We start from the raw sequence: 22549 nt of genomic DNA, 5'->3' as shown, positions 1-22549 counted from the left end.
CCTGTTTCTGAGCTCTAAATAGCACTATTACCAGACACAAATGGTTGAAACGCATCCCTTTATGTATAATGAATCGATTTACATAGAAAATACACGAGTTTCCCCTTTTTTTGAAGCGAGTTGCTGACTTGCATTAACTTTTTGATAAGATGCAAATCTATTGAGATAATCGTTTATACTTCCAAAGCTCGTATAAGACGGCATGTATAAGAGCTTGAGTGCAGATCCCTCTGAAAGCACCTTCTAAATGAGTTTTACTCACATCTCTTGGTTCTGAAGTGGAATCTTGAGGCAGAGGGTGCGGTCCGATGTAGAGCTACATGTAGGAAGAGAAGTGCAGTTAAACTCATTTTGACATTTGACCAAGGGAACTAATATAATGGCCTGAAGGTCCAGGTAGTTTTTGACAATGGCTCAAATCACCTCAAAACAGACACTTTATTGTCTGAGTTTATTCTGATTTAACACTATGATTGCTATTATGACCAATAACGACGTTTAGATGTACGGCATTCGAGGTACAGAGCGTGATAATCGTCTTGAAGGCGACAATACTGCCGCCAATAGAGAAAACCAACAATTATCTATACTGGTTGTACTGATAAGCAAACAGGTAGCTCATCCTGTCCAGATGGTTTTGTAAAATTAAATGTAAATTCCATACAGATCTTTTTTTTTCGTTCCCCCCCCCCCCCCTTGCAAACACACGCTCTGTTTTGCTTTCCAGATTAGTAATTGACTACAATTTCCCATGTTTGCCATCTGATTGACACCCATCTGGTTTATCAAAATTACTCCCATCCAACCTGCCAAAAAACAGCCCGCCACTAGAATTAGCCCACAGTGTAGATCAGAGGAAACAGGCCGTTCTGACAGCAGCCCTCCTGCGCTGAATTAACATAGACATTTTTTTTTTTTTATTCGCCAATCGTTATTCATCCACCTGTTAACCATCACGTCTTTATCCGAACTCCCTGCTATTTTTCCGAGTCATTTTTTTGCCATTTGCAGAAGAAATGCTATTCCATCCATCGGATGAAAATGCACAATCGATGGGGTAACCTCTACTTCTTCACAACAATTCATTTCATCAGAAAACCTGGCGAAAAGAGTAGCTTTTCCTACTGGGTATGTCTAACTATGGTGTCAAAGTGAATAGGGTTGAAAAATTATTACATTTAAACCAAGAGATCTGTCCAGATGAGATCTGATGTAATTTTTTTTTTTTTTTTTAATTTAGCATTTCAGTTTTTCACTATATTAGATTCCTCAATGTAATGAATAATGCAGCTGGGTAAAAGGTGGGATATTTTCAACCAATCAATGGTATGCTATAACAGAGTGGTGTTCAAAGTCGGTCGTCAAGGGCTGGCGACCTGCATGCTTCAGCTGCTTTCCTGGTTAAGCAAATCAAAGTCCAACAAACTGATCTTTATGAGGCTACTGAAGAACTGGGTGACATTCAAAGGAGCTCAGCCAACCATGAAATTCAGCTATGTTGGAGCTGGGATGCATCTAAAACAAGCCCGACACTGACTCTTGACTGGAAAAGGACACCCGTGCTAAAATAGAAAGACAGTTTCAATTATCCTGGCGTTAAAGGAATGGTTCAAAAACTCAAGTTGTGCAAAGTACATATGAGTGGGAAGTATGTTTAGAAAATTAGGCAAATAAAATTTCAATTTGGAGTATTAGGGAGTCAAACTAAATGCTACTATCATTAGATCAGGGCCTATTTAAGAAAATATTTCCAAAATGTAAAATAGAACAAACAAACAAATAATTTAATGAAGGTTTAAGCAAATGATATATTCCAAATGTTTATGCTGTGCAACCCAGTCATAGTAAACGTAACAGTATGTAACAAAAGTGCAGTGCAGGAATGCGTAACAAAATGAACGCGTTTATGAGTCACTGTTTGGGGAACATTAAGTTTAATAATGGTGATTTATTACAAATCTTGTGAAAATCGTGAACCTAGAGTCCATCTCTCTGCTCTCCGGTAAATACTACAGTTAAAAAAAAAATAAGTCTGCAGAGTGAATCATCAACACTGCAAAAACAGAACTAAAAATAAGTAAAATTTTCTTGAAATGAGCGTATTTGTCCTTGATTTGAGCAGCTAAATAAGAATATCTGCCAATGGAAAGAGTATTTTTACCCCTAAAATAAGATAATTAGATACAATGCACTGGAAATAAGTTGATGGAGACGAGTTGTTCCTATTTCAAGTGCAAACATCTTATTCCATTGGCAGATAATCCTATTTAGCTGCTCAAATAAAGTACGAATACACTCATTTTAAGAAATTGTTTGTTATTTTTAGTTTAGTTTAGTCTGTTTTTGCAGTGAAGGCTGACCCCACGCATCCCGCTTACAAACTACTAAGACTTTTACCGTCAGGCTGGCGCTACAGAGCGCTGTTTGCAAAAACCAGCCACCGCAGAGATGTTACTTTCCCCAGGCTGTCAGTCTGATAAACACTTACAAAGTGCACAGATCTATAGCATGCATATTTGCATTATGTCACCCATCTTTTTCTTTAAAAAAAAAAACACTGTGTATATATATATATATATATATATATATATATATATATATATATATATATATATATATTTAAAAAAAATCTTATTTTTCTTTACACGTTATACAACCTCTTATATATTTAGTTAGAAAATGTCTTCAAAAACAGCCAAGTGTGAGCAAAATCTAATTCCTTTTTTGTGTACACAAACCTGGCAAACAAAGCTGACTCCGATGCCTCCTATTTATAGCGTGTAGCTGCAAGAATAGTACTGTTTCTGACTAACCTAAAACGAGATGTAAAAGTGTCAGAGTTTTTGCAATCGAGGGGACGCACGCAGTCAAAAAGCGTGTTTTCCCTATCTCTTCTACACAAAGACTGCTCGTTCGCACGCCCGAGTCCATTTACTGTGACAGTCAGCTCCCTATAAAAGATATAGAAAAAAAAAAAAAGAGAGTCTTTCCCCTGAGAGAGTCTGTCAATAGCACCTGGGCTGTTATCAAAGTCATTACAGCCCCATTTGACTCTGTTCAAACTGAACCCATTAGCCGGGACAACTATTTTATACGACACACTGTTGACCATTACTCTGGCTAGAACAAGGCCTTGTGCATTAGTAGACCTGCTCAAAGGAAGGTTATCTGTAATTATATGCCACTGCGCCGTTCTTTTTCGTTACGCTCTGTAAATGGCCAACTTTCGAATATCTCGAAGCTGTGTGCTCTTATGTTTTTTTTTTTTCAAAATCAGTTTTTAAGCATCCAGAGAGCAAAGCTGCTCACCTTCAGGAAAATAAAACCCGCTGAAGGTTAGAAAGACGGTAATGGGATTATTTTGGGGGAAAAAAAAGAAGAGAAAATGTCAAGTAAGGACAAGAGCATTTGTAAGCGTGTTCTATAACCCTTTAGATTTTTAAGTTCCCTCCGTTATAGCCCTGTGTCCTTTTATAGTATAAAAATGATGGGACAAAATACAACTTTTAAATTAGGTTCCCTTTTCTTCCTTGAGGGCTGTGGATCACCAGAGATGTTCATCATACAGATTAAAGCATAGCACATTATAATAAAACATAGGTCACAAAGGCAATCAGAAAACAGATAAATTCAAAGCAATTCACCTACCTTTACCCCTTCAATATTGTTCTTTTATTTACTGCTAGATAACTACTGTGTTCTCAGATATCATGAAAATGATCAAATTATTTCTATGTAAAGTCTCAAGGAGACAGACTAGGAATTACATGCTGGCCTTTGAAGTATGTAAACACACACACATATACATGTTATAACTGTCCCTCGTTACGTTTTGTGTCCCTAACGACAAACTTGTTCTGATGTTTCTCTGTTCTGCCAGTTATAAGCCAGGCCTGCATAACAGAATAACAATGAAGTTACCTTCACCAGCCAGTAGAAAAATGATGAAAACAGTTTTAAAAATCTGAGTAGTCCATCAGTGATTTATTTTTATTTTTTTTTGTCTTGGCCAAAAAAAAAAAAAAAAAAAAAATTAGATTCAAGGTAAAATGACTTTCTATTGGATCTAGGAGCATGAGTACGTAAAATTAAATATAATTTAATACATTTAAGGACTTGATTGAATACAAATTTACTTTCTCTTTTATACATCACTAGTCTCCTCGGTGACAGGAAATAGATAAGAACACACTATTACGTTCCAGAAAATATTGGAACATGTTTTGAATAAAAAAAGAACCTTCATACAGTACATTAGCTGTCTTAAATTGTTAGCAAATCAAGGGGAACCCTTTATCCAGGCGGCTATGCTTTCCGGGGGTTTCAGCATCTGGGTGTTTAATGGCAAACTGGCATCTTGAGCGACTTGATTTGGAAGTGAACCAAATAATAATGAGCCTTCGTGATTAATGATAATGGGGCACCCTTCTTGAGCACCTAATGGTTTCATTATGGCATGTTGTATCAGCAAAAAATAAAAATCACCCCAAAACAACAACAGAAAGAACGCTGGAGATAGGCACCAGAAACCCCCGCGACCCCATGAGGGATAAAGCGGTTCGGAAAATGGATGGATGGATGGACAACAACAGAAAGTTACCTTCAGGCCACTGTGTGCAGTAAAGGACCTCTAAGCTGACTGCCGTTTAGGCTGTGGCCCAGGTAATGCATACCTAGCCCCCCACAGGTGCAACAGTTTGTGGCATTAAAACCTGGCTCTGAGATATCTACTGTTGCTTGACTGGTGGGAATAAAGCCAGATAAGGTGCTTGAAGTTTACCAACTAAATACTGCAGAATTCACCTCCAGAAACAGCTTGGGTCCTGGAAGGGGTAAGCTCCTGAGGGACTTCAGTCCCTTGCGGGTAATGATGGAGCAACATTGAGGGGTGGGACAGGGGAACTGATTACTTGTGTGTCGTGTGAAATGTCCATGATAAGCACCATGTTTGAGCACAGGGTGTTGCACGTGTGCTTGTTAACATGCCACATGATCAATTTTGCTCTCATTACATTGGAGTTGTGGGTTTATGTCTTGATCACTCAGGTGATCAAGTCGTATTGATCACTCCCTGTTAACGGATCAGCACCTGATAGCGAGTTGAATCCGGAGGCACGGGAAACGCCCAGATAAACCCAAAATTTGGGAGAGCAGGGGACTGGCATTACAGGACATATAATCAGCTCAACTTACAGTTCCGGTGATGGAGGCAGAACTCTAAGGGTCTGGTGGACGCAGAATCAGAGGACTCTGGGAAGATTTAACTATGACAGAGGCCAGGTTACCAGGAGTGGATAAGAATTGCCCATAGGTGCTGAAGGTTTTTGACATTCCGCTGCTTTCAAGGTTGACACTTTTCTTCCGAGTTGCATGGAAAGCTGGGAGAACACATATAGAGTGGCAGACCATATTGATTTCTAAGAACAGGGAGCAAAGAGTTTGCTCCTCTTCCTCTGAAAGCCTAGTGTGTGGGGTGTTGGAAAAGAGGCTCCAAACAATTGTTGAACCACAAATATATGAGGAAAAGTTTGTTTGTTTTATCCTGGCCATAGAGCAGTGGGTCTGGCGAAGGCTGACTACGTGGCCTGAGGCATTTTGTGGCAGCTGATGAGGTAAAACAGGTTGCTGGGGCAGCTGTGGAGGCGGTATGTAGGCAGACTGAACTCATTTGATAGTTAACCCTTTCTCACCGATCCAATGTGTGATGTTCATCACATCACATATTGTTCTAAAGTTAGACATTTAAAAAGTGCAAAATGTTTTTTTTGCTAAACTATTTTTAATTCTGAGTTTTTGAGAAAATAAATCGTTAACAAGCAGGGTAATTGTAACCAATTAATTTGAGATCTTGGAAAAACTCAAATGATTTAAAAAAAAAAATCCTGGAGGTGTGGGGAAGCTTTTTAATTCCAAGAAAAAGAAATAGAATTATTACTTGTATGCGTGTTTTCAGAAAATTATTGAATTATACGTAGGCCCAACACATCAGATCTAAAGAACCACCTCTCATCCCTTTTTTCACTAGTTTTACTTACGCTCTTTCCAGGTAAACCCGGTTTCCCCGGTATCCCGTCGTTTCCAGGGATACCCTGAAAGAAGGAACTGAGGTTGAACTAGTTTGTTTCCAATCAAGGGCTGGCCACTCCCATCTCCACCAGGGGTTAAGGCAGAGTCAAAGGGGCAAGTCACACAATGAAACCAGGTCCTTGTCAGCCATATCTTATCATAATTAACAAAAAAATAAATAAATGAATAAAAAAGAATCTGATGCCCAGACAAATCTGAAAAGACAGGGCCTTTTAGTTAATTTCCCACTTCTTACACCTCTACTGACACCTTTGACTCTTGCAGCGTTTTCACTTTATTTGAAGGTCTGTTTAGTTGACAACAAGCTTCGAAGATTTGATAAACTCACAATTACGTGTGAAACAATTTGACAAACTTCCTTAGTTTTAAGCAAGACCTTCAAATAACTGTTCATGTCTCTGCAGACATAATGAAAGCTTGCTCGGCTGCTTCCTGTTTGGGTTAAAGCTTGAAGCACCAGATAGGTTAGTGTGTTGTATCGACTCGATTCGGTCCTTTTAACCTGGTTATGTCCAAGCTTTTGCACACATACTCTTTGTTTATGGTCATTCCATATCCTACATGCACTCCATGGACTGCAAAGCACGTAAAAGCCTTATTTAAAATATGTACCCAAAGGCCCAAGCTGAAAGCCTACGTCATATAGAGATGCTGGAAAGTTCTCAGAGCCTTTCACGATTTCTACATTTTGTTTTATTTCAGACTCAATATGAAAGTGAGATGTTTTTACACACCACGCTGCACAATGTAAAAGCCAGTGTAGACAATAAGTGCTTTTACTCATGAAAAGAAAAGAGACTATGAAGTGATTCATCTAACTTAAAATAGGTGTTCTTGTGATGTTTCTTCCATCTGTTTGGACTCCTTTTATGCCTCAATTCATTTATCGTACACAATGGAGATGGCGAACATCTGTTTCCTTATGGGCCCATGTAGGTGTGCAGTGAAAAGGCATTTTCTCCTCTACAGATTTTTCTCTCTTTTCGCTTTTTTTTGTCATTTAACCTCAATACAACGTCTGCTTTTCATATGATGATTTCATTTATTAAGGGAAAAAAAGCTTTCCAAACCAACCTGGCCCTATGTGAAAATAAAAATACTGTATAATTGCTGCCTCTCTTACTCTAAGAGATCATGTATATTCACGATACTGGGCCACTCCGGTGGTTTTGGAGGCGATGTGGCTAATATAGTGGACCATTATGTGGAGTTTTGGTTGGTTAAAAAAATAAAGTCCTGAACTGGTATGATACTTGACTGTCATAAATTTGTACCAATCTTTATCATACAAAAAAAAAAAAACACTTCAGTAATAACTGTAACTAATCCCATTTTAACTTACAGAATCAACAAATAAATTAAATATGACCTTTCAACATGTAGTAGGCTATAGGTTTTGAAAAAAAGCATATAATGAATTGATCTATAGCAGTGGTCTATAGATATAGTCAGAACTTGGCTGCACACCGAGAAGGTAATTCAGCCATTTGATCCGGAAAGAACCCAGAACAACATCTAAAGCAATACAGGTCTCGCTTGCCAGGGGTAAGGTTTTCATACTTACAGTTAACGAACCCAATAAAATTGATGATAACCAATCAGCAAACGATTTCTAAACTTAGCTTAAACAATAATGCGATGAACAAAAAGTTAGCCCTGCAATTATCGCGACTCTGCACACTACTGTTTTTCCACACTGGCCCAGATTGGTTTGTGTATATTTCTTCCATTAGTAAGTGAAATCCTAATTTAAGAATAGCTTTTTGCATTTACTCACATTATCATTTTGTGTAATAAAAATCATTTAATGAGTTGATTTATTTGAGTTTGACAAAAAAGCTAAAGCAGAAATAACCTGTATGCAGTAGCTGTGCACACTGATTGTAAATGACACTTTCAGGGTGGAAGAAAAAAAAGGAAAAAATACAGCATTTCTTTATGGAAATCTTAAGTGCTTGAGTTCTCAGGCTGACGCAAACGTCTAAAAATCGACAAAGGAGATGCTAACAAAACCATATACTGTAAGAGTAGTAATCTGTCTTAACAGGCTTGCAAGTAGTTTTGTAGATGTGCAATTGTAGACAATTGGTGCAGATTTTTTTCAAAAAGTAACTAATCCATTGAGTCTAAAACAACACAAAAATGTAGAAAGCTTTAAGGGGTTTGACAAGTTTCCATCAGTAGAATAATCATAGTTCAATTCAGACAAATAGAGCCACTCCTGAATTGAACTAAAGCAACATACTAATCACCATCCAACAAGCCCTCTGTTTTACCTGAGGACCTTGGATTCCAGTGACTCCCTGAGGTCCAGGGGGCCCAGGGGGGCCAGGAGGTCCCGGGGGGCCCTACAACACACAAACAGAGACAACAAGATAAAAACATAAAAACTGAAGACTACTATATTTTCTTTCTGAGCAAAAAAAAAAAAAGAAGAGTGAAAGCTTTCAAACAAAGCACAGGGTTTTTCAGACAGTTCTGTTGGTTGACAGATCCGACCTGAGGCCCCGGCTGCCATACGTTTAATGGGGTTCCCGGAGCTCCCTGCAAGGCAAAAATAGGCAAAATCAGAGCAGCAAAGGTGCAATGTGTGATGTTAAAAATAAATGTTAACAAATGTCAAACCGCAGCAAGAGACAGGGAAGAAACAACAGAGCATTCTTTTCCCCAGTACATCTCCCGGTTAACCCTTTGAGTCGTGTTGTTGTGATCGTTTTTTTATACAGCGATGAGCAGAAATGCTCTTACTATCAACACGTCCCCATTGGTTTCTTCAAATCTGTACATGCGTTTGTGTAAGTGCGTACTCACAGGTCCACCCACACTTGTAGGCACAGACGGGATACAGTTACACTCTCCTGGTTCCCCCTGAAACATTGGTATATAAATAGACCAATTACAGAAAGTTCAAGTAAAGCTGTTTACACATTGTTAAGCACTGCCTGCACAGCCAAATCCCTTTTCTTCATGCATATTAGTCCTAGAACACCACTAATTTCTTTGTAATTTGCTATGAGGGAGCCAAATTGTCTCGCTGTAATTTAATGTGGTCTTGATAAACAGTTCTCCAGCTTTTCTGAGATCTGCTGTAGATTTCATTGGACATTGGCTTTTTTTTTCCCTGTCCAGTCTTTGTACCCGACAAAAACAAAATGGGAACAATGGTGGGTGGATGGATGGATAGATGGATGGATGTCTGCTTTGTGTAAACAAAAAATAGGAAATAAGGGCATCCCTTGAGTTTATCAGCCTTTTATTGCTTTATTGATTGAAAAGGCTGCTGTCAAGTGATAAGTAATGTATTTTTTAATATTTATTCAGAGATTCATTGAGATCACAGATAATGCATTTACATTTCTAAACACGATTAAATTCAATTATTGTGCAGAGTTTAGCAGCACAGTTACATCACCTAATATGACCATTGACGTGAAGCGTTTAATCTAATTTCATCGGTACAATAAAAACATGAAATTTAGGGATAACATTTCAGTCCGCCTTACCCATCTCTAACATTGTGATATTGTTTTTATCTTGCTGTGGATGTCAGAGTATCTAAAATGTTTCATGCATTTGTGTTCATACGTAAAGCCTGCTGTTGGACACTTAGCAATTTTGTCTCTCTCTCTCGCAAACATTCTGTCTGACAACGCAGCCAATCCCCCCCCCCCCCCCCCCCCCACCAGCCCGCTTCACCACGCCATCCAACAGGAGGAGCATCTATCCACTTGCCGGCTCCTCCTGTCTGTACAAGTCACGGTGAGGAGGGGATGGATTTTTACCGAGCGAGTCACGGTGCTGTACGTAATGTGGAAAGCCAAAGAACGGCGTCAGCGCCCCGGGGTCCACCAGACACGCACCTGGTTTGGCAAGTACCACCACCTGTAGCTGCGTGTGGATGAAGATCGCTTCCAGCAGTGCTTCCGACACATCTCCCTCCAGGACATGAACTACAGCCGTTTTCTGACACCAAATCCATCAACGGTGAATAGAAATATAGCCTAATTGTACTGCCTAAATATCTAACACATAAAAAAAACATTTTGGTGCTTAAATAAATGGATGAGGAACACCCTTAACACGATGTGAATTGACTGAAAAGCTCTGATTATTGAACTCGAACGAAATTTTGCTCTATTTGCCCAAATCGCTCTAAACGTGTCCTTGGTATCATGCACAGTTCATCCGCTCTTTACATAGGGATAAATGGTAAATCATTCTCTCCAATCATCTCGTTTGGTCTGAACGCACCTTTATCCTAATCAAATTAAACAGAAAGGTGGTTAAGTTTTTCCTTTTTATCCATCATCGTTTGTATGCTGCATTGCATCATTGAACATTGTTGCGGTTCCATTTATGCCCCTGCACACAAGAGAGGCTCCTTCAGAGCACACCTTTAAAACTTGCCTTGAAGCCTACTTTTATTCTTTGGCTTTTGGCATTAACGAGGCTAAGTTTTCATTTTAAAGTGTTTTTATGCATTATCTTTTCATTTTATTTTTTTTAATGTAGCAATATACAGCACTTTGTTTCAGCTGTTGACTTTTTCTAAGCACTTTATAAATAAAGATATGCTATGTTATATTCGTGACAGGGTGATTCGGGCTGAATTTTCAGGGAGCGAACGTGGGGGGGACACGTTCTCTTGTTAATCTAGCTATGTTGTTGAGTCGCCGCTGAGATCGGTGCCTTTTACAACACAGAACACAGTTTGGGCCAGGGTGCCGCAATAAGAGATAAGATGGTTTTATTTGTCAATATACATACAAGGTACATACAACGAAATTTCGTAGATCAGATGGAGTGTTAGCCTGAGCCGCTGAGACTAAGCTGACCAGCAAGTCTTTAGTAATGATAATACATTTGTTTCTATTTCGAACACCTTATTGTGAGAGCTACTTGACATTATACTCCAAAAGGGGATACTTTTTTTCATTTGTGCTTTCACACCAAATTAGTTACAGATGTAAATGAAACAATACTAGCGAACTGGAATGAATAATACTGGACAGGAATATGCAAAAGCTTTACTCCAATGCCGGCTTGGAGGAGAAGTGTGGCGGCCTGGTGCTTAGGTCTGCACCAAGGCTAAATGGAGGCGGAGGGAGCAGCAAAAGCTAAGGCTTGTGTGCCATGTTGATCAGGCCGGTGCGGAATTCTGATAAGAACTCAACTGAATCCCCGTCACATATCAAAACAGTTTTGAGGGGAACTGATTAGACCACTAGGGGGGTCTATCTCTGCGCATGTGCCTGGCCCCTGATGCTCAGAAAACCGGCATTCGCAAGAACCAGGTCAAAGAAATATATTCACTCTTTCTTTTGTTTCTTTCGACTTTATTCTCATTTTTTAATTATCCTTCATGAATTCTTGAGAACCTCAGCCCACACCCCCCAAGCCCTGCCTTCTTTGCTTCTTCATCTCTCCCTCCCTCTCAGTGACAGTCTAGACTTGTGGCTCTGATACAAGCGCTAATTAATAGTCTCATACACGGCGTCTCTCTCTCTCTCTCTCTCTCTCTCTCTCTCTCTCCAGGCCCACAAAACTCCTCATCTGCCAACAGTGGCACACTTGTCACCTCTATTGCTACTCTGTCTGTAGCCGCGGGTGCGCGTACGCACGGGTGAGTCTGCGTGAGTTTGTCTGTGGGTGTGAGGCTGGGCACGGTCGGCGGAGGGTGTTAAGCCTTCTATCGTGATTACCATCTGTTTCACCCCCCGCTTATATTCAAACCCCTCCAGTTCCTGTCAACTGAACAAAATGGTAGACTAACCTTGTCCCCCTTAGCTCCATGAAATCCCTGCAAGAGAGGTAGACACACACACACACACAAAGAAAAATACTTAGTTACTCTTGCTTTATTGTTTCACACGGAATTGAGCTGAGTACAGTCGAGGGGGTATGGATGAAACAGGAGCAGGCATCGCTTCTCCAAAGCATCCAGGCAAAAAAAATCCTCAACAATGCCTAATTCAATTCCCAAGGAAACTCGAGGAAAAACTAAAACTCTAAGCAAAACCAAACGTGAAGTATAGCTTAACTCTTCAACGTCTTTCCTCAGCTGTTGATGCTCACACAGACAAACATGCGAATATAAGTCAAGCACAACGAAGACTACAACTCACAGGTCTGCCATCAGCTCCTGGGAGCCCTCTAGGCCCTTGGACTCCGTCTCTACCCTGCGAGTCAACAGTAAGTCAGTTACATTGTGCGAGGACCACAAATAAAGGATTATAATAAAAGTCGACATATCGGAATCTACCGGAGGGCCCTCTACTCCAAATCCCGCTGGCCCCGGAACTCCCATTTCCCCTCTTGAGCCCTGTGAAGAAAAAAAAAAGACACAAAGCAAAGTTTGGAAAATAGCATTTTTCAGTTGTAGAGTAAATGTCGTAATTTCAGTACAGGAAGGGAACCTTTTCGCCTGCAGGGCCAACAGGGCCAGGCGGCCCTGGAACACCGGGAGGACCCTGAAAAAAAAAAATAAACATATTAGACTTAGTCATAAATGTGCAATTTTTCAAAGAAGGGCAGTAAAGGTATAGGAGAAACTCACAACTAGCCCTGGCAGACCTCTAGGTCCCTCAATGCCCTGGGAAAGAAAAAAACACATCACTTAGTTTTTTTTTTTTTATACTTTTTATCATAGGAACCGTGAAAATAAGGAAAACAACTTTAAATGCTTATCCAAAGGCTGAATAGTTTATATATTAGGGAACACAAATGTATAGAGCTGCTTTGCCCGTGATGATGGACACAGTGCCAATGTAGCAAACTTTTTTTTTCCATTTTATAAAAATAAAACCACAAACATAAATGTGTTTTATGGGTACTTTAAGTAATAGATGGCACACGTTTCTGATTTTTAGCTGTAAAGAGGTTTGAAAAAATCCCATATCTTTTTTCCTTCCAGTTCACAATCCAGTCCTCTGTGTTGGTCTATTAGATAAAATCCTAAAGTAATACATTTACGTTTGGGATTGCATGTGATGTGACAAAATGTGAAAGAAAATCGAGTCTTTACCTGTGGTCCTGGAATTCCAACTCCTTCAGCCCCAGCATCTCCCTATTGCGAGCAAGTTGTGCCACAAATCAAAATGACAGTAAATAAAATAAGGATACAACCTTCCATATGTAGTTTTATATACACTGTAGTAAAATAAACCCAAATTCACACCTTGCTTCCTTTGGGACCAGAGGGTCCTTGCACACCTGGTAAGCCAGGTTTTCCCTGAAGAGAACAAATGCGGGCTGAGACTTCAGCAATTCCCATATTACAGAGCTAAAATTAAACTAAACTCCAGCTCACAGCTTTGCCAGGTTTCCCTGCTCCTTGGGGCCCAGGATCCCCTTTTTCTCCTTTGGGGCCTGGCATAACCGCACCATCACCCACCACAGTGCCAGCAGAGGAACAGCTAGTGCATGCATCCCCCTGGCAAAAAAAAATATAGAAATAAATAATATATACAAAAATAAATACAAATACAAAATATGTACAACTACTACAAAACACTAATACAAAACATCCCAATTGGAATAGAGTGTTTATAAGTGATTATAAGAAGCAGATGGATTCTACATCTTAAACTAATATTGCTTAATAAAGCATGGAAAGAGGCAAATCAAGCTGCTGCAACTTGAACTGAAAGGTTCTGGTAGCTTCAACTTCACCTTTTCTCCCTTCAAGCCCATTAATCCATCCCGACCGGACTCTCCAGGCAGGCCCGGGACTCCAGGGGCACCGTTCAGTCCTTTTTCTCCTTGTTCGCCTTGCTCGCCCTTGTAAAACACAACATATAAGACTCAAAGCACAAACAGAAACTGTAGCCTCTGCTATCTTCGATAGGAGCCCTGTTTTTTTTTTTTTTTTTTGTCTGTTCCAAAACAGTAGAGCTGACAGGATAAAGCTTAGTTATAAATTTAAAGAGAAAAAAACTCCTGATTTATTTATTTCTCTCTCAAATAATGAAAGTGGTCCCAGCCTCATTATTTCAACAACTGTCTGGCTCCACTTTGAAGTTGAAATTGAGTGACTCCATTGTAGGAGTTCTAAGGAAATTTAAGGTGTGCTGGCTTAGGTTTTTGGCAGATTTGTTTCTTAGATTTTTAGTTAGGATAATAAAAAAATATATATTCTAAACAAGTCTGGAGGTATAATACAAAGCAGAAGCTAGAGTATGTGTACCTCTGCTGCCAGAATTATTAAAACAGTACCTTCTGGACGGATCGTTGTGCTGGTCTTAGCCATTTGAGATAAATGATTAATGTCTCTTTCTTGGGTGTTTACATGCCTTATTTAAAAAGTATTTTTTTTAGGTGTGTGGACACACAAGTTATTTGACAGACTTGACACGGTTCCCCAAAGGCTTGATTATGTGTGAGCTTTCTTGGTGAGGTTGCAGCAGGAGTGCATGTGTTTTTACACCATGTGTGATATATTTTATTTTATTTTTGTTTTTTGCCCTTTAGTGAGGAAGTAGAAATCTTACCTTTTCTCCCTTAGACCCAGCCAAGCCTGATGGTCCCTGTTAAAAGTAAAGACGGGCATTCATTCGACTGCAAGTGCAGAGAAAAAAATGTCTGTCTGTTAAGACGGAATAAAAGCTGTTGACACAAAGCTAAGGACAGAGGCACACAGCGTGTAATCTGAATATGCTTGAGAAGCCGAGAGAGATTTAATATGTTTAGCTACTACTCCATGGTATTATGAGAGTCGACACATATTCTGTTAGTACAATAAGCATTATGGGTGGATTTGCCCCTGGGTTGAAATCTTTCCAGCGTCGTAAACTTTTCACTCATCCAGATGGTGGGTAATCGGTTTTAGTCCGTAGCGGAACAAAGCACCAAGAATCAGCTCTGGTCTTTCGGAATTTGTAAAAATGCTAATTGGGATGCCAGTAATGAATGTCATGTTATACACGCTGAACTGATTTTTTTTTTTTTTGCGCTTATGTTGGCTTGTAAGGGACCTAATCCATGTACTCTTTAAGCAGGCTGCATGGTTTTCTTTCTTTAATGAGGAATTAAGCAGCAACGTGCAATAAAACTAAAGCGACGCTGAATGAACATGGCTCACGATAAGATAATGATGGTATTAATCCATCTTATTTACATTATTTATATTTTTTTGTAACAGATATTTCTATTTCCTGGAGCACCAACGTACCTGTTTGCCTTCAGCTCCAAGACCTGGAGGTCCAGGGGGACCTGGAGGGCCAGGTTCACCTTTTCTTCCTTCAGGCATTTTGAGGCCAGCTGGGCTGCTACCAACTTCTGACGGTTGGCACACACCACAGTCGCCCTAGGGATGAACAAAGAGTTGAAACTAGTCTGCATAGCAATCAGGCTTAAGGACTTACTGACACAATCACACTCACTTACCCTCTCACCCTTTTGGCCAGGTTCTCCAACGCCAGGCTGCCCCTGTTCTCCCTGGTGAAAGATCGGAAGGGGCCATCGTGTTATTACAGATTATTACATTGCATTCCTTTTAAAATTACTATTAAGTCAAGCTATCAGAAAATGTGCACATGCAAACAAATGGATTCTGACAGGCAATATAAGTGGATGTGTGCATGAATTAAACCAGGAACCATCAAATCTCACAGTTTGTTTGTTTCCAAAGTGGAAGACCTTGGAATATGTTTGAAGACTCAACATGGACTCATATTTGAAGTGCCTTACTGATTTCGCATTGAAATTGTTTCTAAAAAGTGGAGCAAGGCATTGCTCATGTTCAAGGCCTCGCAGCTGTAGAGTAAGAATAAAAGCTTATAGCTGCGTCCATACGGCGACCAGCAAGATGAGCTGATGAACATAAAAACCTATTGAATCCTGCATGGTATGTCATCAAATTATATCAAGGAGAAAGGAAAAGAGCGTGCAAACAGCTTAAAAGTCCCATCTTGTTGCTATTAATTTAAATCCTTTCAATGACTCAGAAAGTTATTTTTTTCTTTTTTTTTTACAAGGACTACCACACATCAACAAGAGAAAAAAGGTGAAAAGCCTGTGAGAGGTAGTACTTTTATATCCAACAACAAAACAATGCGGGAATTACAATAATCTCTTGATTTATGCATCGAAACATATGCCCTAACTTCTATTTAATTTTTTTTTTTTTTAAACGTGCATCAAACTACAGTACCATGAAAGGTGCTTTTCCCTTAATTTATTTGTTTTTCCAATCAAAACAACATAAATACATTTTAAAAAATCAGACAACGATGACCAGAGAAAACCTGAAGTGCAGTTTGCAAATGAAAAGGAACACGATTCCATTTAATGAAGGAACAAAAAGCTATCCAAACAAACTTGGTCATATGTCGACACATGGCTGGCCCCCCAATCCTTAGAATAGAAGCATTGTCTGCTGTTAGACATTTGTGATAAACTGCCAATGAATCGTTTCTGGACCACGTTTCTTTTCAGAATTGTTTTAAATTTAGCATGGAGGGCCTCTTTAAGGTCATGCCAAAACATCCTGGATTAAAGTCCATACTTTGACTGGGGCTGTCAAAATATTTTCCACAAACTGATGGCTGGACACTCTCTCCTTCAGGATCCTCTGATGAACAGCACTATTCAGGGTTCCATCAATTATGGCAAGAAAAAGCACACTTTGTTATTTTTTTTTATTATTATCAGTTGTCAACACGATTCTGTCACATCTTCGTTTCTGGGACATCCAAAAACGGCACCGTGCCAAGACGTAGTGGTAGAAGTGCAAAAAAACGTTCCCTCAAGTACCACAACGTCTCACGCGCTATAGCCGACGACTCCGTCGAATTATTATCAAAAATAATGAAACAGAACTACTTTGGAAAATGCGAGGACGAGCTTTCAACAGTCAGGGCTTAAAAATGATCTGTGTTCAGCTAGTGGCGAGGAATGTGTTTCTGCTTACCGCATAGTTTTTAAACTAAACTGCGTATTTAAGCTATTTTTAGCAAAAGTGTCTCAGAGCAACAGGAAAGCATTGGAAAAGCAGAGAGAGAGAGAGAGAGAGTGAGAGAGAAGAGCACTGGACCTTTGGTACTCTGAGAATACAGAGGAAGAAGCGCACAAAGACGCTGGAGGGCCTCCAACACCCACTTCACAGCAGCTACGCTTTCGGATAACCGTCGAGTGAATCGTGAGCAAACTTTCTAATTATATGTAAAAGGAAGTTCTGTTCAAGAATGCTTCCATCGGCTTGTGTGGAGCCACCAGAAGGCAGTGTTGTTTATGTTCACAGATATAAAGCCTAAGCAGGGATTATTTTAACCATCCATCTTCTCTGTTACGACATAACAGTGCAAAACGTAATTAAATAAAAGGTCTTTTTTTTTTTTTTTTTTTTTTTTTTGGTAACAAATGTCGGCACGGTTTCATCTCCCCTACCTTTGCACCTTTCTGTCCATCCTTCCCGCCGGTCCCCCTCGGTCCAGGTTTCCCCTGCGTGTTTGGGCACATTTCGCGTCATTACATCACCGGGGTTGAGAGTCGGCAAAATTCAGACTCAAAGGACTCGAGCTGAACTCACCGGCCTTCCGTCGGCTCCCGCGCTGCCCGCATTACCCTGCAGACAGATGAGTGAAAAGATCAGTGAAATTCCTCCCCCCCATTTTGATAAAAATGGATTGCTTTTTAAAATTGGTAATTCACCCCTCAGAGTTAAGTTGCACCCTATGGGCAGCTACGTCAGATGATATCGTTTTTTTTTTTTGAGTACCTTGGCTTTTTGCTAATAAGTTTCCTGCTGAGGAAAAATCCCCGTGGGAGACAGTTTGAGGCCTTAAAATTAGCCCACCGCTGTGATTATCTTCCTGATGCAGTCGATTAAGAGCCCTGCTCCAAAACCGACTAAGTGGGCTGCTGTTCTACAATTTACATCTCTGCTGTACTGTACTGTGTCTTTTATCATGTTACGTACCTTCTCTCCTGCAAGGCCAGGTGGACCCATGTTTCCTGGCTCCCCCTGGGAAATAAAAAACGTGGACAAAAATATATTACTTTAATGAGGCTTATACATGCATAGAAAATTATAGGACTCTTTCACTTTTAGTAAAAAAAAAAAGAAAATAATTTTCTGTTAGATGAAAGACAAACAGACTTACTTTATCTCCTTTCTGTCCAATCCCAGGTTCCCCCTTCTCTCCCTTCTGCTGCAGAGTTTGGGGTGAGCCACCAGGGAGGAGATTTGGTAGTAGTTCTCCAAGGGTGGGGCACGCGGAACATGATTCCCCCTGCAGCGCAGAGAGCACACGTTATCTTAAAGCTAATATCTTGCACTGTGACCTGCATAAGCGTTCATACCCGTCAGAGCTTTTCACATTTTGTCACGTTACAACCACAAACGTGTGTGTGTGTTTTGGGGGGATTTTATGTGATGGACCGTCAGAAAGTGAATGGAGATTAAAAAAAATGGTTTTCAATATGTTTATGAAAACAAATCTAAAGGTTGTACTGGTGTTTGTATTTTTGCTGCTATAGACTTATTACATGTGACTTTTTTGGGTAGGCTTCCATCAGTTCATCTTAGCCATGAGGTCCTTATAAAAGAGATTAATGATCTCAATGAATTTCTTTCCTGGAAAAATGAGATGGATTAGATGGATAGCTTCTTTAAAAAAAAAAAACACATCTTTTCCCAGGTTTAGGTGTGAGTTTTAACTGGGCCAATGTAACGCGTGAATGTGCAATAATCTAATTCATTTGTTGCTTTGGCTCTCTCTCTATTGCCATTGTCCTGCTGGAAACGGTGTCTTTTGCATAGTCTAACATGATATCTTCCAGTATTGCTCTGTTTTTATCTTCATACGTCCCCAACTTTGAAAACATTCCTCGTCCATGCTGAAGAAACGCATCAACATAGCACAACGCTGGCAACCAGGGACTGTGGCACCAGTAGGGCTGTGGCCCTACTTCTTTTTGATCCTCCAACATGTAAATAAATCCATATTATGTAATAAACAATATTTAACTCTTCAATGGATCTTTTTTGTTTAAAATGTGCAGTATGCTATGGCATCAGCAGCATCATTATCTAATGATGGATAAATTATTCTAGCAAAGAAACTATTGGCTAATTTCACGGATTCACAGATCAGCAAGGGTGAGGCGAGACCTGCTGCAGTTCCTTTAACTTTCACTTGTATTTTGACCCCCCCTAAAAATAAGAACAAAAAAAAAATAAAAATCTTATTTTACAGCATTCCAGTTTTTGGTTAAACTTTAACGCTAACAAAGCACATATGGATGTTTTGACCACAGCAGATGTTTTCAGGAGAGCAGGGGACTTCATCCAGCATGATGACAGACAGAGAGCCTTTTTCAGGAATATTTAGAGCAGGGATGAGTTTGACATTTCTTTTCAAACTAGTTTTATTCTGTTAATAACCTATTTTGTTACCTGTAACATAACGATCGCAAGTGGAGAGAAACCCGGGACGTGTGTGCTTGAAAGTCAGAACAAAAGAAAACTAAATATTCAGTAGCCAAGTGGGTAACATCTGTGGCTCAGAGAACGCAGCCTATGAGGAAGCAATACGGTCTGGTGTCTAAAAATGATTGTATCAGGTGATGCACTCCGTTTGATGGTGTTTTATGTGTGCGGGTGTGTGGTAGGTGGCGGTAATGGGAGTATTGCCTGATGGGCCCGACCGATTTTAAATGTGCTCTGCGGTCCGTGCTGTCATCCCCACCACACGTCACAGTGGGGAGAATGTTTTTAGGATAATGAGCAGCACTTGTTTTCTTCTGCACACAGCATGTTTGCTTGTAGGCCAACAAAGTAAATTGTGGTCTTATCTAACCAGAGCACTTCCTTGCTCTCCATATGGCTTGTCAACAATGGCTTTTTTTCTTGAGACTTTTCCATAAATGCCAGAATTGTAGGGTCCTGTTAACGGATTCTCTCACTTGAGCTGTGGATCTCTGCTGCTCCTCCAGAGTTACCGTGGGCCTCTTGGAGGCTTCTGAAGGCAACTGATTGAACTGAATTCATTGTGCCTTAGGGCAGACGTTTCAGGTCTTTATTTGCAAAATTAAATCATATATCCTTATCCTTAAAATATATAATCATGTGCTACTTTTAGTTGTTGTGTGATAGTAATATATCCCAATTATACACATTGATGATCATGATTGTAGTGTGACAAAATGTAAAAAAGAGCACATTCTGTCACTACACTGCAAGGCACTGTATAATACCGTTCTAAAACAATCCCATGCAATGCAAAAAAATAAGAATAAAAGGAATTTAAGAGAATTAGACTTCTTTTGGTTAGCCTTGAAGAGTCTTTCACTAGGAATTATTACGAGGCTTTGCTAAGTAATTAGCAAAACCATATCTGGCTGACGACAGAATTAAGTAGCCCCCTAAAGCAGACATCATTTAACTTCAAGCTTCAGAATGACAGCACGCTAACCTTTTCCCCTTTGGCGCCATCTGATCCTGGTTCTCCCTGCCAAAACACAGAAAAAAAGCACAGACATCCAAATTAATCCCAGCTCCTCCTGCCAAGCCCGTTTGGGTTGTAGATCCCGCGTCAGAGTGTTGGAAGCATTCTGGTCACTGCAATTAAGCAGATGTCAGCATATATCAGTGAAGTGTAAGTGTGGGTGCAGTGTGGACTCAAGCTGACGGGCTTTTCATGGTTGCAGACCTACATGACATATGAGGTTCCCTAATGTTGGAGTTTGAGTGGACTTTTTTGCATTTGTGCAGTTTGGTTCAGCTACTTTTGCTTGCATCTGCTCTGGGAAAAAGAGAGTTTTTTATACAGTGCTGATGTTAGCATATCTGAGGAATGCAGATGAGAGTGTATAGGTCACACTTGAGCGGAATATGAATTAACTACAAATTCAAATGAATAAGTAGGAAACTCCATACCTTCTGTCCTGCTTTGCCAACTGCACCCTCAACACCCTAAAGAGAGGGGGGGGAAAGGGGGAAAAAAAGATGTAAAAGAGATGATCAGATGTTGGGATGTTATTAGAAGGGAGGCCGTCTTTTAAGGCAATCTTAATCTTAATATCAAAAGGTTTGCACCTCTTCACAGATTTCTTCCGTTTTTACCTTTTGTCATATTAAATGTTTCAGATAATTAAACACATTTTCATTTTGCTCTGAAATAACCTGAATAAATACAAGACAGTTTTTTTTTGGTGATTCTTTCAAAATGTAAGTGCACTTGAATTTAAACTGATGGCCAACGAAATGTATTTTAAATTCTGAGGGACCATCAAGATAAATGAGACCAGCCTTTTTTCCTCTCTCTTGTACCACATGGGTTTGTTGCCTTGGGACTATCTCATATGCGCTTTTTCTTGCATAGTCTCTGTCTTATTATTGTATCTACCTCTATTTGAGGTGAGGCCAGTGCTTGGTTCTTTCATGACCTCCTGGATAATTAGTTGATGCGCTGTAGTAAAAAAGTAATTTTGGCAGGCCTGTCCTTGCTGGGAAGGTTCAGCACAGCTCCATGTTTTCTCCCGTTGTGTATTGCGGCTTTCACTTGTGTCCAGATGGAGTCCCAAAGCCCTAGATACTGCTTTGCAACCCTTTCCAAATTGACAGAGGTCAATTTGGTTTACCATGTCTTTCTGAATTTCTTCAAACCAGGACATTGGCTCTCTTAGCCCAGTTGATGATTTCAGAAAGTCTATATTTACGTTCTTGGATCTGTAATGGTTTGTTTAATTCAGGGGTGTCAAACTCATTTTGGTTGAGGGGCCGCATACAGCTTAATCTGATCTCAAGAGGGCCACACGAGTAAACTCATTGCAAGATTAAATAGAACTAATAAATGTGGACTTGTTGATTTTTTATATTAAGTTAATTTCACTTTTACACAATATATTATGAATAACCTCAGCGTTTTTAAGAAAATTATGTGCAATTTCAACAATACTTTTACTCAGTTAAACATTTACTTGTGCATTATGCATAAGAACTGATCACAGTGATTATACAATGTTGAAAAACATTTATTCACATTTTTTGGAACTTAAAAACACTGTCATGCATGATAAAATACATCAAACAGATAAAAATTAAGAAATGATTTGAATTTTTCCACACCTGAAGCTTAATCTGCTAATTAAAACACAGTGCCCCTCGTGGACAATATAGGAACTGCATATGTTCAATTAAACAAAGTACATGTTTTTTTCAATAATCGTTTTATCATTCTCTTCCTTTTATCTTGTCCACTTGTGAAAGTCAAATCTGATGAGCTCTTTGTGGCATCTTATTGCCACATTGCCAGACAGGACACTGGAAAAAAAATAAATAAATAAAATAAAAATTATAATGATAATGCGTTTAGCCACAGGGCCGGACTAAATTGTTGGGCGGGCCGGATCCGGCCCGCGGGCCATATGTTTGACACCCCTGGTTTAATTTGTGTAAAGTTTTTTGCTAAAACTTAAAGCTATGTCAAATTAGATACAGGCTGTGTATAGTTCTTAATGT

The 22549-nt window shown here is 39.7% G+C and overlaps 1 protein-coding gene across 7 annotated transcripts in view; it reads right to left on the bottom strand.

Moving 5' to 3' along the window:
* col16a1 (collagen, type XVI, alpha 1) overlaps positions 1-22549 on the bottom strand; it is a 116712-nt gene that overhangs the window by 22790 nt on the left and 71373 nt on the right. For 4 of the 7 annotated variants that reach the window (XM_036144974.1, XM_036144975.1, XM_036144977.1 and 1 more), the window contains 23 exons: positions 20966-21001; positions 20502-20537; positions 18189-18317; positions 18005-18049; positions 17615-17650; positions 17473-17526; positions 15472-15522; positions 15257-15391; positions 14577-14612; positions 13759-13866; positions 13397-13519; positions 13265-13318; positions 13112-13153; positions 12644-12679; positions 12504-12557; positions 12350-12409; positions 12213-12266; positions 11861-11887; positions 8899-8955; positions 8587-8631; positions 8364-8435; positions 6036-6089; positions 263-316 (listed from right to left, as the gene is read on the bottom strand). In XM_036144974.1, the coding sequence (XP_036000867.1) occupies positions 263-316; positions 6036-6089; positions 8364-8435; positions 8587-8631; positions 8899-8955; positions 11861-11887; positions 12213-12266; positions 12350-12409; positions 12504-12557; positions 12644-12679; positions 13112-13153; positions 13265-13318; positions 13397-13519; positions 13759-13866; positions 14577-14612; positions 15257-15391; positions 15472-15522; positions 17473-17526; positions 17615-17650; positions 18005-18049; positions 18189-18317; positions 20502-20537; positions 20966-21001 (1398 nt within the window). The remainder of the gene's footprint in view (positions 1-262; positions 317-6035; positions 6090-8363; positions 8436-8586; positions 8632-8898; positions 8956-11860; positions 11888-12212; positions 12267-12349; positions 12410-12503; positions 12558-12643; positions 12680-13111; positions 13154-13264; positions 13319-13396; positions 13520-13758; positions 13867-14576; positions 14613-15256; positions 15392-15471; positions 15523-17472; positions 17527-17614; positions 17651-18004; positions 18050-18188; positions 18318-20501; positions 20538-20965; positions 21002-22549) is intronic. The other 3 variants (XM_036144976.1, XM_036144978.1, XM_036144980.1) reach the window with 3 other exon arrangements.

The sequence above is a fragment of the Fundulus heteroclitus genome, chromosome 13 (genome assembly GCF_011125445.2).
Source record: "Fundulus heteroclitus isolate FHET01 chromosome 13, MU-UCD_Fhet_4.1, whole genome shotgun sequence".
NCBI lineage: Eukaryota > Metazoa > Chordata > Actinopteri > Cyprinodontiformes > Fundulidae > Fundulus > Fundulus heteroclitus.
This window is presented reverse-complemented; position numbering and strand designations above follow the sequence as displayed.